Source organism: Plasmodium inui (assembly GCF_000524495.1).
Source record: "Plasmodium inui San Antonio 1 unplaced genomic scaffold supercont1.33, whole genome shotgun sequence".
NCBI lineage: Eukaryota > Apicomplexa > Aconoidasida > Haemosporida > Plasmodiidae > Plasmodium > Plasmodium inui.
This window is the reverse complement of record NW_008481867.1, coordinates 20,100-35,865: the sequence shown is the minus strand read 5'-3', so window position 1 is coordinate 35,865 and position 15,766 is coordinate 20,100. Positions and strand designations below refer to the sequence as shown.

At 46.3% G+C, this 15,766-nt stretch overlaps 5 protein-coding genes across 5 annotated transcripts; 4 read left to right on the top strand and 1 right to left on the bottom strand.

Moving 5' to 3' along the window:
* Positions 1-1,116: 1,116 nt before the first annotated feature.
* C922_04974 (hypothetical protein) lies at positions 1,117-3,393 on the top strand (the record flags this gene model as incomplete). Its single annotated transcript, XM_008820548.1, has 1 exon — positions 1,117-3,393. The coding sequence occupies one exon, from the start codon at positions 1,117-1,119 to the stop codon at positions 3,391-3,393; it is 2,277 nt and encodes a 758-aa protein (XP_008818770.1).
* A 2,127-nt stretch (positions 3,394-5,520) lies between these two features.
* Positions 5,521-7,941, top strand: C922_04973 (hypothetical protein; the record flags this gene model as incomplete). The annotated part of the gene is made up of 3 exons (XM_008820547.1): positions 5,521-5,883; positions 6,109-7,183; positions 7,322-7,941. 3 exons carry the CDS (start codon positions 5,521-5,523, stop codon positions 7,939-7,941), a joined length of 2,058 nt encoding a protein of 685 aa, XP_008818769.1.
* Positions 7,942-8,804: 863 nt separating this feature from the next.
* Positions 8,805-9,870, top strand: C922_04972 (periplasmic divalent cation tolerance protein; the record flags this gene model as incomplete). The annotated part of the gene is made up of 4 exons (XM_008820546.1): positions 8,805-9,029; positions 9,313-9,405; positions 9,605-9,703; positions 9,823-9,870. The coding sequence occupies 4 exons, from the start codon at positions 8,805-8,807 to the stop codon at positions 9,868-9,870; spliced, it is 465 nt and encodes a 154-aa protein (XP_008818768.1).
* A 1,004-nt stretch (positions 9,871-10,874) lies between these two features.
* On the top strand, positions 10,875-11,432 carry C922_04971 (hypothetical protein; the record flags this gene model as incomplete). The annotated part of the gene is made up of 1 exon (XM_008820545.1): positions 10,875-11,432. The coding sequence occupies one exon, from the start codon at positions 10,875-10,877 to the stop codon at positions 11,430-11,432; it is 558 nt and encodes a 185-aa protein (XP_008818767.1).
* Positions 11,433-12,098: 666 nt separating this feature from the next.
* C922_04970 (hypothetical protein) lies at positions 12,099-15,394 on the bottom strand (the record flags this gene model as incomplete). Its single annotated transcript, XM_008820544.1, has 2 exons — positions 12,099-12,128; positions 12,314-15,394. The coding sequence occupies 2 exons, from the start codon at positions 15,392-15,394 to the stop codon at positions 12,099-12,101; spliced, it is 3,111 nt and encodes a 1,036-aa protein (XP_008818766.1).
* Positions 15,395-15,766: the final 372 nt, after the last annotated feature.

Sequence of the window (15,766 nt, the reverse complement as noted above, 5' to 3'; positions counted from 1 at the left end):
TTTTTGTTTTCCTTCCTACACCTCACTTTAATTTCGTGTACCCCGTGGGCCCCCCATTTAACCCCCCACCCCCGTTCAGGCATGGTCTCCACTTTATTCCCGCTGCGTAATTAAGACAGCGACATGATGACATGGTTGCGTTTCCGCTTGTGTTCATATGAGACCGTATGTTTAATAGTGCCCACTCGAGCATACGTATAATTTTTTTTTTTTCCTTCTTTTGCGCTCTTATTTATCCCCACATATCAGCCGCACAAAATAACAACCGCCGCTTATGCTTCGGGAGGGACACATATATGCTTCCCCGAAGAGTAGGTGCTCTTCTCGTGCATTTTAAAATTAAGCGGGGAAAAAAAAAAATGATAGGATAGTTGCCTCCAATCTGAGAATCACTCTCGGCATTTTTTTTTTTCTTTTCTTCTGGACATGTCTGATATATCTAGAGTTGTGTGATCTTCCTACTACCACGCGTGCTATACAGGGTGCCCTGTCCTGCAAGTTTCTCTCCCCCGTATGACAAGCTACATTCCTGTGCGGCTTTCCAGAGAAACCAGTTCTGGCGGCTGTCAATGAAAAAGGGGGGCCCAACCAGGGGACTACTCTACCATCGGATTGCCCGACCAGGGGCCTCCTCCACAAATGCTCCTGCATGCACTACCAACTCGAGAGCAAACATAAAACTGCACAAGAACTTCTCCGTTGCGGTGAATCCCCCCCAATGGGATTCTTCACTCCACCCCACATTTCGACAGAGCGAAGCGAGAAAGAAAAAGAAAAAAAAACAGGCACTTTACCCCCCACTCACGTGGGCCCCGTCCTACACATACACACCCAAATGTATGTTTAAAGCATCAACAACGTCTATCCGATCTTCCACCCAACACTCTGCTTTGTTAATTTCTCCTTTCCGAAGGGGCCGACCAGTCGGCCCTATTTCCAGCCCATTCGCTATTTCAGCCATTTAAGCGATTTGCAGCTATTTCATTCACGTGATCCTCTTCAACCCTTCCGACGTCTTCAAATGCTCCCGTGCTTCCATCTCTTGGCCTCCCCATCGATCCGACGCACCACCCCCCCCAACAAACCGCACACCGCTTACCCAACGGATGTCCCAAGATGAAGAGGACCAAGAATGAACAAACCCCCTCGGACGAAGATAAGTACGAAAAATACTCCCTATACAAGAGTGACAAGGCCACTCCCGGGACACACATACCTCCTCCCTCCTCAGCCATCACGAACCAAGTAGAGTCCGTCTATTTTGTGAACTACAGAGCTGTTGTTGTGAAGACGAAGCGGTATTATGTCACTCAGAATTCGTATATGCTCTTCGGAGATGTCTTCAAAATATATAACTTAAAAGGAGAAATAAAAAAAATACATGCATTTTTTCCAGGGGATGAGAATAATCTGTCTGATACCCTCATTATGTTGAAGACGACGGTAATCGCTGTGACGACATCCAAGACGGAAGCGTTACGTGTAGCCGACGGAATTGAGATGACATGCAAAATTTGCCGCAAGAAGAGGAAGGCCACCAAGTTCTCCATAGAGGGTTTCCTCAGGAAGGTCAGGTGTGACACATGCAGAGTCAAACCGAAGAATCTAATAAACAAAATGAGACGGGTGAATAATGCAAAGGGGGAACAACAAACATTCCCTGCCGTGTCTTCTAACAGCACTAACGATTCCTCTTGCACAACCTCCGCTGCGACTGGAATGACCACTAGTACTAATAACCCCTCTCGCGCCGGGAGGAAGAGTGCCCCTCTTTGCAACGACCTCTCCAATTCGAGTAAGGTCCGTTGTTTCAGCAGCGGAGCAGCAGGAGGGGATGAACCTTCAAGTGGTGCGACAGGGGGGGCAGCAGCGGGTGCAGCTAACGGTGCATCCAGTGGAGGTTCTAGCGGAGCTCCGAATGGGCCATCAGTGGCAACTCCAAATGGCCCATCCACCCTTGGAGGCAGCAACGAAATAGGAAGCAACAGTGTAGGAAATAGCAGCGTAGGGAATAGCGGCGTAACAAACAGACGCGTGGGAAACATCCGCGTAGGGAACGACGGAGCCGGCGAAAGCTCTCGCATGCACAGTGGTGAGGCGAACCCCAGCGGTAAACCCAGCAGTGGCGGTACCCCCCAGAACGGAGGCCTCACCGCAAGCGCCGCCTCGGGCCAGCAGCAACAGCAGCAGCGCCACCAGCAGCGCATATGTTCTTACGACTCGAAGAATGCCAGTAACGGAATCGGCGCCCACTCCTTCCTCAAGAGCAGCTGTTACATGGCTGCCAGCGAAGCGTGCCCAGCTAGCCGAAGCAACCACAATGAACATGATGCGAAGAATCCAGACGAAATTATTTCCATGATAATAGAGCTAATCAAGTACATCTCGTGGATGCAGAAGGCCCTAATCAGAGCGTCCAGAGGAAACTACGTCATAGATCACACCGAAATTAACATCGAAAAAATTTCCAAAGTAGTTCATTCAGCTCAGGTGTTATGTAATAAACTGTTAAGACAAAAGTCTCTGATAGATCAAACAGGATCAAACACTCGAAATGCTAGCGACTTCATTCCTATGTATAACACCAGCGCGAATAATTTGAGAATAAAATATACTAATCTGTATGAGAACAAAATGAACGCTATGCATAGCAGACCGATGGAAACCAATCTGACCAACTCTAATTCAGTCAGTCTTTTTAGCAACATTATCAATCAGAACACATTGAGCCTTCCTAACAGCGGTACTGCTCAGAGGAACGTCTCTGCCACGCCCTCCTGTAGTAGCGCTGGCAGCGGTGGCGGTGTTGGCAGTGACAGTGTCGGTTGTGGCGGTCCAAATGACAGCGCGTCGAACAGCACCATCGGAGAGGCCACATCCAACGAAAGCGGACAAAACGGAACAAGCCCCACCAGCCTATCCAATTTAACGAGTGTCACGAATTTGACAAGCGTCACTAATTTAACCAACGCGCCAGGCAACGGAAACAACAGCAGCGTCACCATGAAGACGGATTCCCCACTCAATAGCTTCAGCAACATGAGCACTGGGAATATTTTACCGTACTATTCGAATGCCTGCCAAATTACCTGCGTCCCACCCTCACCATGCTCCACCCGAAATGATAACCGAATGAGCCATTTTATAAAAGAGGAAAATAATTACCTGTACAGGAGTAATCAAAGTGAAGATTTCTCAAACAGCATACAAAGTAACAACAAAAATGGCTACTACAGTGACAAACAAGACATTGTCTTCTCAGCACTCTCTAAGCAGTACAACTCAAACGTCAACATATCCTTTAACAATATAAACAATTCCGTGTCGAATTTTTACAGGGCCGTTTCGAAAAACTACAACATTAGGGATACCATTTTGAATTTGGACAAGTAGTCCCTCACGTTGCATTTGGCGTGTCTGCTCCCAGGGGGAAACCCCATTTTTGTTCCCGCCCAATTTTGACTTCTCCCCACGTCGCTACAATGTGGAAGCCCCCGTCCTTCGTTCACTCCAGAGCATTTCCACAGTTGCACGTCCCTCGCCCCCCCTGCAGGTGTGCCGTTGTTAACGCGTTGTCATTGTTTGGAATATCTCTGCTGCCCTGATTGTTCACATTTTTCCCGACAATTTTTTGTTAGTTTCTACTGCTATATATTGTTGTTAGGCATCTTTTTGCTGGCCATTTTTTGCTGTTCATCTTTTGCTGTCCTTTTTTTGCTAGCCATTTTTATCTAGCTATTTTTTTCTCGCCATTTTTTTTCAGCGTTTCACTTTCCATTTTAGCAGTTTTTTTTTTTCTGCCCATTATGATGACCCTGCTGTACCCCTCCACTCGCCGGGACAGCTGGCGGCGCTCCAATTTTTAGTGTCCCCCCGGAGCAAGTATACACATGAGCATGGGGACATACACGCCCATAACCATGTACGTAGAGTTACGTCGGCACACCTTGGCGCCCAGTTAGAGACACCCTCCCGTTGCCATTCTTTCCGCATGAGACAAAACTTTTTCTGTCCTGTGCGCATTTCCGTTTATGTTACTCCCCTGTATTACTTTTTTTTAACTGTGCCGCTCACCTGTCACTTTTGCTGAGTTGCGACGAGGCGGGCATTCTCCCGTATCACGTGTGGTCATTTTGTACACCCCGTTGCTGTGTTCACCAAAAGGGGGGTAGCTGTAACAGAGTGAGCACAACGTGACACACAAAATGGCAAACAAAATGCAAAACATGATAATAAGAGAAAGTGCGCTCTGTGTGTACCAATGTGGGCCATTTCGCTCGCAGAGCACGACCACGCTCAGATTCTTTCTATGGTGCCCTGTTCCCAACTTCCCCTCCTTTTTAACACTGCGCAGGTGTATATTTTTAAGGGCATTTTTTTTTTTTTTCCTGAGTCCCATCCCCGGCTAGCAGCTTCATATGATGCGCCTCCATCTCAACGGAGGCTGTGTCCGCTATGGAATGCACTTCCCCTCCTTTTCCATTCCCAATTTTTGAATGAGGAACGCCTCTTTTTTTTAACTTTTTCTATTTTCCTAAAATGGAATGGTTGATAATCCAAATGTGCTGTTTTCACCCCCCTTGCAATGGTAAACAATTTTCCTTGCGCGAAAAAATGGGGAGCACACAACACAGGTGGAAATTTTCACATGTGCCATTCATGACACCTCTGCGGAGAAAGCCCCCCACTAGTTATCCTCTTCTACCAGAGGGTCACATTGGAAAAAGACACCAAAAACACCAAAGGCATCAGTAGTTACACACATAAGTAAATATCGAATGGATACCACTCCTCTAGGGGTAGTCAAACACAGGGGGTACACAAAGGAAGTGGGAAGTTCCCTATCCAGTCAGACGAAGCTCAGATTGACCAAATGAGACCACACCACTTCCTCGCAACACACCCTACTACACCTTCGCAATTTGCAATGGATGAAGAAAAATAATTTCGAAAAAAGGGGCTTATATGTTTCTTCCCCCTAGGGGAGAACTTGGGCGAAGAGGAACTTTCTTTTTTTTTTTTTTCTTTTTTCCAGGACTGCGTGGATACCTTTTTGGGACATGAAAGAAAAAAAATAGTAAATCAGGCACTGTGCATCCGTGCATGTGCCACTTGTTAGTAACAAACAAAAGTGATTTCTTTGAGAAAGTGTTTTAATTCTATTAAGTGGAAACAAAATAGTGTAACTAAATTGTAGCATTTTTTTTTGTTCTTTTCACCCCTTGGAGTCTCCGTACAGCTAATTTCGTACGTCACTCGGCGTGCCTTCTCACTTTTTTGGGGGGAGACAGTGGAACAAAAACTCGACGCAATCAGCACACCGAATGTAGCCCTTTTCATATATTCATGTGTGTGTGCATCCGTTGCTGCACATCCGTGTGCATAATCCCCTCCCCGGTTAACACACCCACGAGCGGACTACTCATAAGTTGTTTGGCTTTATCTGTCTGCCCTTCCTGCCTTTTTCTAATCACCCCAACGAGGAGAGGCCACCCTTCCATATACGCATCGGACCACACCATGTCACACAAAATAAAGCTAAGAGACAATGTCATGTACGCCACGAGCCCGATGATAAACGAGGACGACATTGCCGACTTCGTTTCGAATATGAATCTTTACAAATGGAAAGGAGAGGAGGATGGGATGGGCGGTCAACAGGAGGGTCAACGGAAGGGTCAACGGGAGGGTCAACAGGAGGGTCGACTCACGTACGAATCGACGGGCAGCCTGCCGGAGGGAAGCTCCCACCCCTACCCCGTTAAGGAAATACAACTCGGAAGCTTAAAAATCTCCGACTGGGGTATGTCCATCCTCATCCCCTGCCTGCTGAGAAGCAGCAACTTGGTTACGCTTAATTTATCGAGCAACGATTTGACTAATGTTAGAACAAGCTGCGCCTACGCGGGGCGGCCGTGACGGCGCTGCCAAGCTGCGACCAAGAAGCGGCGAAATAGCAGCGAAATAACAGCGAAATAACAGCGAAAAAGCAAAAAAAAACAAAGAAAGGCATCAAAAAAGCAGCAACAAACCGGCAATGTTGCTACCCACCGCTTACCACGCTACCCACGTTGCACACACGACGCCGTTCCCCCCCTCCCCCCGAAGGATAGCGCAAAAATCCTGGCCAAGTGCCTCAAGTACCTTCCCCGACTCGTCTCCCTAAATCTTTCCAACAACCTGATTAAGTCCGACGGTGCAAACGAAATTGTCGAGGAGTTTTTCCCCCCGAAGTTTCCGTCCAAAAGAGAATTCTCCCCAGGTCGGAAAGAAATAGACACCAATTTTCACCAGAACAGTCAGGCAAAAAGTGACATAAAAAATCACATAAAAAATATACAAACAAATGTACGTGAACTGGATTTGTCCGACAATCATTTGGGACCCTCTGTTATGTTAAAATTAAGTAACCTCATCAGTAAGGATAATAATGAGAGAATCAAATTATACATAAGAAATATAGAACTGAATGATGAGAATTTATCCTCCTTTTTCCAGAAATGCACACACGTACACAGTTTAAATATGTCTGAAAATGCCATTGCTTCCGCCTTATTCTCTGAGCACATGAAAATGTTGTTTACCTCCCAATTAAACTTAAAAGAATTACATTTATCTGGGATATGCTTTGGTCAAAATGGAACACACAAACAGGAAAATGGGAATGAACTGCTTAAAGAGCTGATTAACGGACTTAGTAAAGCGCCCAACTTGTCTATTTTCTCCTTTGCAAACAATAAAGTTAATGACCATGGATTTTCACTTTTCTGTCAATTTTTAAAAAAAAATAAAAACAAAATTACAGCGATTGATTTTTCGAATAATGACATTTCCGACATGAACAATCTCAGCGAAGCGTTAAAAAATAAAGAGACGTTAAAAATGATTAACTTATCAAATAACAGAATTACGGATGGAAAATTGAAACATTTCTGTTACCAAACTTTGTCATTCAATCTCAGCATTGCGGAACTTTCCCTGTCGAATAATGACTTGACGGATTTTTCTTGTGCTTACTTTGCCGATGCGTTAGCGATGCAGTGTAGCATTGTAGAAAGATCAATTAAGTTGAAGACGCAGCTGCGGGGGGGAGAGGCCTTCCCGACCATGGTCCTTACGCTTCCCAGGGAAGAGGTAGGAAGTACGGTTGAAGTGGGCAACCAAGATGATTTAACCGCTCAGGGTGAGATACGTCACGGTGGTGGACTTCGTGCTGAACTGCCTGCCAAATCGCCTGTCGGATCACCTGCTGGATTGCCTACTCGACCGCCGGTTGTACCGCCTAGCGAATCCCCTGTTGGACCCCTCCCTGCGTGGGAAGAATTCCCCGAAATTGACTCGCAAAAATCGACGTCCAACTCGAGCGAAGGCAACTCATTCCCTCTCCATCTAACCAAAGCAAAAGAAACGAATTCCAAAAATGACGACTCGCAGATGATACACAAAGTGAAGGAGCTCATCACGAACCGACACAACGAACAGCATAATTTCTTTTCCTCCATCGGTGTTCCATCCCTTAACAGAGCTAGCGAAACGTCGAAACTGCTGTTCTTGCAAGAAAAAAGGAGAAACGTAATATATGACAAAAACGACGACTTTTACGAATGCTGTGATTCATTTTCGCTCAACTGTTTTAGAGGCCTCAAATATCTCAATGTGTCCGGGTGTCGCATTAATAGCAGAGGCTTGACTCTCCTCATTAATTCACTTAACATGTCCTATTGTGCATTGGAGTTTTTGGACGTTTCTTCGTCCGCTAGCGATCTAACGGAGGCAACACACCAGGCATTCGCCTTACTCATTGCAGAGAAAAGAGGCAAATTCGAAAAAAATGACAATTTCCATTTTGAACATTTGCCGCTTACCGTCCGCGGGGTTGCGCCCACACTAATTCCCCTCAACGACTCGGAGGATAACACGGATGGGGACAGCATAGGTTAGAGAAGGGCCAGAGGGAGAGGAAAAGGGAGAGGAAAAAAGAGAAAAACACCCCCAATGAGGGGGGTATGCACATATAAATGTATGTATCAGCTCATATACACGCCTTCGTCTCTCCCGTCGAACATGACCCAAATGTGGCGACGCCGAATGGACGAGAATGGCAGCGTGGCGCAAGACCGCCCCCGAATTGTGTCCCCACTAGAAAAATTCTTAACCCATTTCTCTCATCTGGGTAACGCTTCCCCCCCCCTTCAGAGTCAGAGTGGTGGAACTACAAACAGGACGACTTGCCTGAGGAAGCATCGGAGGAAGCGGCGTAGCGGAACCCACCCCCTATACCTCATTCAGGATGAAAAAAAAAAAAAAACAAGCATAAACTTTTAAAATTTCAATCGGGTGTAAAATGAGCACATGGAATTGTATCAATCTGCGTTCGATTATTTCTTCGCTTGACAAAGGAGCGCTTACAAAATGTTCCGAGCTAATTGCCACCCCTCTGTGCAGCGTTTTGAAACACCTTACCGCGGCGTTACAAAGGAATGAAGCGTTCCTTCTTCTCTTCCTTATGCAAACATATGGCCAAATTGGGTTTCCTGGCAGACATCCCCATGAAGTCGCCCAAGAACGTGTTGCCTTGCCGATGCCTCTTCAGCGCGCACACATAGCACATATATAAACACATGCACTTATGTAAATGTAACTCTCCGATCGTGTAGGCGCGTATGTTTGTCCCTTCCAACCGCTGCGTTGCGAAAAGTTGCTCCCCACGCTGTACACGCGTCGTTCCTCTGGTACAGCGTTGTACACGCCGCTTCCCTACAACGCCAATAGCACCATTCATGCGCGCAGTGGCACTGCTGACCATGCTCATTTCGCTAGCTGCAGCGACAAGGAAGGGGTATCACAATAAACTTCTGTGTTCCCTTTTTGTAAATAACAGTACAAAGCAAAGCTTCTTAAAGAAAGGTTCCCTCGCGCGAGGAAGAAGCAATTCATCTTGTGCGAGATCGTTCTCCACAAAAATGGAAGACCCCAGAGAGTTCATAGCTGTGTATGTTACGGCGCCTGGAAGCGATGTCGCTGAAAAGGTGGGTCGAGCAGGGAGGAGTACTAATAGGGGACAAAAACAAAGCAGATAAAAAGGAAAGGAAATCGAAATGGATAAAAAAAGAACAGACCGAGTTAAGAGTCAATGCTCCCCTGAACATTCCTTCCTCCTGTGCATTCGTTCCTTCTGTACAATCCTTCCTCCTGTATATTCCCCTGCGCGATGTACACAGGTGGAAAAATGTGGAGCTGCAAACATATACCCCTGTGCGCTGTTCCGCTTTTCACGCCCCCCTTTCTCGCCACGGTTTTACAACTTTGTAGATATCAAATGTGCTGCTTGAAGATGGGCTAGCCAGTTGTGTGAACATCATCCCCGGCGTCCTCAGCTTATATCACTGGAAGGGCGAGATAGCTGTACTGTGACGGAAGGAGCGCTTGTGCATTGAGTGTTTTCTGTGTGTATCTCCACGTGTGCAATAAGTCCTTATGTTTATCTCCACGAGGCTAATACACATTTCTTATGTTTATGTGTACATCCTGGCCACTCCTTCGTGCTCCCTTCTCCCCCTTCCGCTTTACACGTCATACATTCTCACTCCATTCCCCTGCACAGCGCGATAACGAAGTCCTGATGATGATCAAAACGAGGAAGCATTTATTTTCCAAAATTGTGGACGCAGTGAAAGCAAACCATCCCTACGAAGTGCCAGAGGTGGGTCAACAGGGTGGGGGTGCGATAATATGCCTACCGTTTGATTTGCCATTTCGCTTCTCCATTTTTATAATTTTGTACATTACTCCCCATTTTTGTGCCCTCTCATCCCCGTTCAGGTCATTTCGATCCCAATACATCAAGGCAGCAAGGTCGGTTCGGAGTAGATGCTGGGGATAAGCAGCACCTTTACGCATTTTTGCTTCGTGTACCAATTCGCGAGTATAGCGGCATGCATTTGGAGTACCTCGCCGCGCACAAAAGGGGAGGAAGAGAAAAAATATATACATATAGCTCTGCATACGTCCACATACCTCTATCTGTCCCTACATATTCCTATATATCTCTATGTATGTAAAAACGTCACACCGCAACTTGTGTCCCCCCGCTTCCATCCCCAAATGAGAAGATAAGACATCCAACGGACGGGCCTTCCTTTCTTCACACCTATTTTTACCAATTGAAATTTCCCCTTTTTCCCGTTCAGGACTACTTAGATTGGGTAGCCAAATCGGTCAAGTCTCCCACCGAGGGGGACGAGAAAAATACCTAGGCAAGTAATGTCATCCGGAGGAGATGAAAACTGTTACTACGTACTCTTCTCCCCATCTCCTTTTTTTTTTTTTTTTTTCATAAACGTGACGAAGAGCTTGTCCTTTGTTGATATTTGACAACAGGAGATGCTTTTCCACGTTTTATTTTTCTTTACATTTCTTTGTTTCATCTTAGAGCGCTTTTTTCCTTTTTTTTCCTTGCGGCATTTTTCAAGGATCGCTTTAAAAAGTGTACATTTGTTTTCTTTTTTTTTTCCCTTCAAAATTTTCATCACCTTCGCAAAAGAGTTCCTTTTCGCCACATGAACGAGTTTAAAAAAAGGAGCAATCACATTTGGTAGCATTATTGATAGCATTCCTGGAAGGTTTCCTGACACCATCCGCATGGGCGTAACTGTACGAGGCTGCCATTATATCGACTGCTTCCCCGCCGCGGCAATGGCCCAGTAGGAGCCCATCTCTACGCGCGTGAAAAGCATTAACATGTGCATATAGGCGGATATACCCAACAAGGCAGCTGCTTCAAGAGAAGTCACCCGCCGGCAAGCAGAAACATCCGTTTAGGTGTAACAGCAGACAGGAGGACAGCTCAAAAGGGCAAACCATTTGCGAACACGATGAAAAAGGCCCAAAATGAAATCTTAAAATTTGCTCCGTTCGACTTAAAAAATATACAGTCCCTGATGAATTTTTACAAAATGTTAAGCAAAGATTATAAATGTGGAGAGCTGCACGAAAATATCATTTTAAATCCAAACAAGAAGTCATCCTTCCTCTACTTGGAACAGAGACAAGACGAAATCATTTTCGGTTTCAAGGACACCAATAATGACTTATATCAGAGTCTGCTAAAATCAAAAGACAACAAAATTTTTGGCTACAAACAAACCAAGCAAGAGGAAATAATTGCCCCGTTAATTAAGAACATAAAAAATTATTCCTACATTGAGGGAGGCGCCCTAGTGACTTTTCACAAACCCCTTCTGAAGAGTTACATGCTCACGCAGCTGCAGAGGGTGAAGCAGCTGTCGAAGCAGTCTGAGATGAAGCAGCTGTCTCAGATGTCTGAGCTGTCTGAGTCGCCTGAAATGTCTGAGTCGCCTGAAATGTCTGAAATGTCGAAGCTGTCTGAGATGTTTGAGCCGTCGGAGCTCCCTCACATGTCGGACAAGTGATTTCTCAGCGGAACGACCAACATCAGCAACACGCACCGAAGAGAAGCATCCGTTGGGCAGGAAGACCCAAACTCACCGCCGCCAAGTTACACACTATAACATACACCTTGCGAAGGTTTGAAACGACCCTACCTCTGGCAACGCGCTGAATAAATCGGGACGCAAGTGTGTACCTGTGTGTATATGTATGTGAGTGTATGTATGTTTGTGTAAGTGCGGGGGTGAAGCAGCTTCGGCGAGGTCGAAATTGTATCGTCTTCCATAAAGCCTCATCGTGATGATAAAAAAAAAAGAAATGGCACGCGAAAATTGGGGTAGTCAATCGGCAGCACCAGGACAAACACAGTGAAAAAGCTTGGCTTTATAATTTTTTTTTTTTTTTTTATTCTTTTTTTATTTGCAATTTGTTCAAATTTTGTGTTGCCCCTGAAAGGGAAAAAATGAAAAAAATAAAAAAAACATCAATAAGAGCACCCTACAACGGTGACAATAGGTACATAAAAAAAAGGGGCAATTAAAACAGATTTTGCGCTTTTACGAAGGGGATCAAAATGGTCTGACAGGTGCTCGGTGATGAAGCAGCGTGATGAGTAGGGGCGAATTTACTTTGGAAGGGCGGCGCGGAGCCGTCCCCTTAAAAATTCACTCAAGTGGACGCTGAGCGGGTCAGAAAACTTCAGAAAACATGTTGATGTCCTGCAGGGAGGAAAGGATGAAAGGAGGAAACGATAAAAGGAGAAAACGATAAAAGGAGAAAACGATAAAAGGAAAAAAGGCCGCCTCAAATGACGGAAAATGTCACCACATGGAAGGCGTAGGAAAAGGGCAAAGGCGCAGGGGTGTAAACCCTCCATCGCCCATCTCCCCCCCGCTCCACTCACCTCGCCAGGGGACTCCTCGCGCGGAGGCGCGTCCATGGAAGCATCCTCGGACTTGCCGCGAAAGATGTCCTTCCTCCAGTAAAAGAAAATGACGGTGCACGTCTTGTCGTCCGTAGAGCCGCGCCTCGAGGCCTCATGGACCACCTCCTCCGCAGCCTCCTCCGGCTTCCTGTGGATATTCCTCCAAACAATATCGATGATTTCCTTATCCGTAAGGACATTTAAAATCCCATCCGTAGCCAGCACCAAAAAGGAATCCATGTCAAAATCAATCGTGTAAACACTAATAAAAGGTTTGCACAGAACAATTTTTTTAGGCACTTTGTATAAAATGTCTCCAAACGATCTGGAGGTGGACAAGGCCAAATAGGTCTTCTCCCGAACCGTCTGTCCTTTCACCTTATGCTTCGTGATGATTCGGTTTATCCCCTTTATATTCGCTATGATCCCTCCGCATTTGATTATTCTCATCCGTTCTTCTTGTAAATCTGGTTTATGCATTACTGACAGCTTCACTGGCTTCCTATCATGACATATAAGTCCGCCTGAATCTCCGCAGTTTGCACAGAGGACTTTCAGCGACCCATCGTCATCGGGTCCGTAAATCAAAACGATACACGCTGTACAGCCATCTTTATAGTGATACTTTTTCGACAACTCGATGTAATTCTTGTCTGTCATATCGAACCCTTTAATGCAGCTATCATATAATGCCCTTATCTCGGCACTGAAGTCATTTGGTTTGGATTCCTTCTCCTTGCTCTGCTTTTTACATGTGATTAGGAAGGACTGCCTAAATTTTGCTATTAAGTTTGTCTTCAGGTGTTTCATTACGTACCTCGCGCAGTTGGATCCACCGTGCCCGTCAAACACCCCACTGAAGAAACAGAGTCCGTCACTCTCCGACACGTTATTGAGATCCAGAATCTCCTTTGTCACGTAAAGATCTTCATTTTCGCATCGGCTGTGGTCCCCCTTTTGGCTGTAGGTGCCGCAGACTAAGTCGTCCTCCAGGACCATGCTGAATTCTTCTACCGTTTCGTCGTTCCCCTCGCCGTTGTCCCGGTTGGGCCGTCGCCTATCAAGGGAGCGATTATCCGGTGAACCGCTACCAGGAGATCCGCTATCAGCTGAGCCATTCCCCTGTTCCGTCTTGTCACTCCTCAAATTGCTGCTGCCCGAGTCGGCCTCAGCACCGGCATCCCCGCTGCTACTTCGACTAATGACCCGACTGGAGCTGCTTCTCATGCTGCCGTTGTCCTCAATAGATACAGAGACCTCCACAGGCACGCTCTGATCACTGACCATGTCGCTGACGTTTGCAGACAAATTTCTCCCATCCCCGTTAGTTGTCTTTCCTTTTTTATTCAACAACGTATCATCAGAATGGAATTCATATGAGAAGCCCTCTTCGTGTACATTCTCACTGAAGCTCCCCCGTCGACTGTCACTCCGATTGCCACTTCCACTGTCGCCTCCCCTTTCGTCAAACGAGCTCTCGATTTTGAGAAAAGAGCCATCCTTAACATAGTAAATCCCCTCCGTCTTTATATTAAAGTATAGCTTTTCCTTCTCATTGTAGAACCAGTCACACAGCTTGTGGACGAGCCACTCGCCCTCCTTCTTTGCACGAAACCATTCCTTTTTGTCACCTTTATAAATGGACGGATAGATTATCTTGTTCTTTCGATTGTTGACTCTCAGTTGGTTTTTTCCATTCACGGGATTACCATCCCCATTTGTGTCGTAAATTATGCTCCATATTTCGCTCAGTTGGTTCTTCCAGCTCTCTTCATCTTTTTGCTTCGCCAGGGTGCGGCTGTCAAGCGGATGGATTGGATCACTGCGAGTGTTCTCACTCCGGGTATTGCCACTGTCAGTGTCGCCCGAAGGAGCGTCCCGCGTGGAGCTCATCATTCCTCCAGTTTCACATTTGGAGACATCCCTATCACCCGCGTCTCCAAAAATTTTATTATAATTTTGGCAGTACAGGTGAAAGTTATCCTTTCTGGAAGGCCCCCTCGGCGGGTCACCACTAGTTGTTCTCTCCACGTTTTCAGTATCCCCCTCCTTGGCGACGTCCTCCTTCTTCGCCGCTCTCCAGGCCCTCCCCCTGGGCTCCTTCTTCGTTCGCACTTTCGTTTGGTTCCCCGCCTTGCCTCTCACCACTCCGTAGTCAGCGGTTTCTTCCTGGCCTTTTTTCATTTTTTTTTCTCCCTCCTGCTTCACACTCGGGTCGTCAAACAGAGGCTTGCTTCTCTTATGGCTTCCTCTATTCTGCGCACCACGTTCCAACGCTGTATCGTCAGGAGCATCGATAACAGTGAAGTCATTGGACGTGTCGTCCATTATATTATTACAACTTTTCTCCGCCACCTTGCCCATAATATTCTCGTTATGCCATTTTTGGAAGCCCCTTTTCATCATGTGATTGTCCTGCCCTTCTTTATCTTCGTCTGTGTATAATCCCTCGCCTGAGGAATTTACTCTCCTCCTGCGCCTGTCCCCAATTTCGTCAGCTGGTAGTATGATTAAGTCTTCAGGTACGTCACTACAATTGGCCGCTCCTGCCTGATTGACCGCTCCTGCCCGATTGGCCGCTCCGCCCGGAGTGACCGCTCCATTTTGACCCCTTCCGCTTGTGCCATTCTCATCACTTACATACCCATACGCCCCCCCCGATAGTCTCTTCTCTTCGCCACCCGGTACCACCTTTATCGCCTTAAAATTGATGCTTTCCATTTGTTCGTTTTTCACGTGAGCCTTATTCCCACCCTGGAAGGGGGCGACCTCTTCCAATGGGTCCTCAGTCAATAGCCTCTGTTCCGGATGCGCCTCCTTATCTGTGTAATCTTCTATATCCATTCTCATCGATGCGTCTTCCCCTTTGCGAGTTCGTTCAGCCTTATCCTCCTTGATTTTCTCGTAAGTCGCATCCCCTACAGGTACTACCATCTGAACTTCCCCCCCCGAGCTGCCGTTATAGCTCAGGCCATTTCTCTCACCATCTCTACCCCCCCGAAACGAATTATCACCACCCTCTTCTTCCACTTCACTTTCATCTTTATCCCTCGTTATCATTATCTGTGCATTCCTTTTCCCTTTCCACTTTTTTATATAGCAATGAGAAGGAGGCAGGGATGTCTCAATCCTACTGCTGCGCTTCGAAACTTCCCACTGGTTCGTACAAGCACACACTTTACACCCACGTGCATGAGCTGCCAAAAGCACCGCAATGCAAATGCATTTACCAATGAGTGAGAACTACTTAACTATCACGCATAGGACACGTCTACTTAATTTAGAGGAGATCAGTTCGCTCCGAAAGGAAAAACAGATGAGCGTGAAAAAAAAAACATGTAGCCTCCAAAGAAAGTGGCGAAAGAATAGGAACGTACAAAAAAAAAAAAAAATACATTCCAATGAATTGAAACTCGTCCAACTCTAACAAAT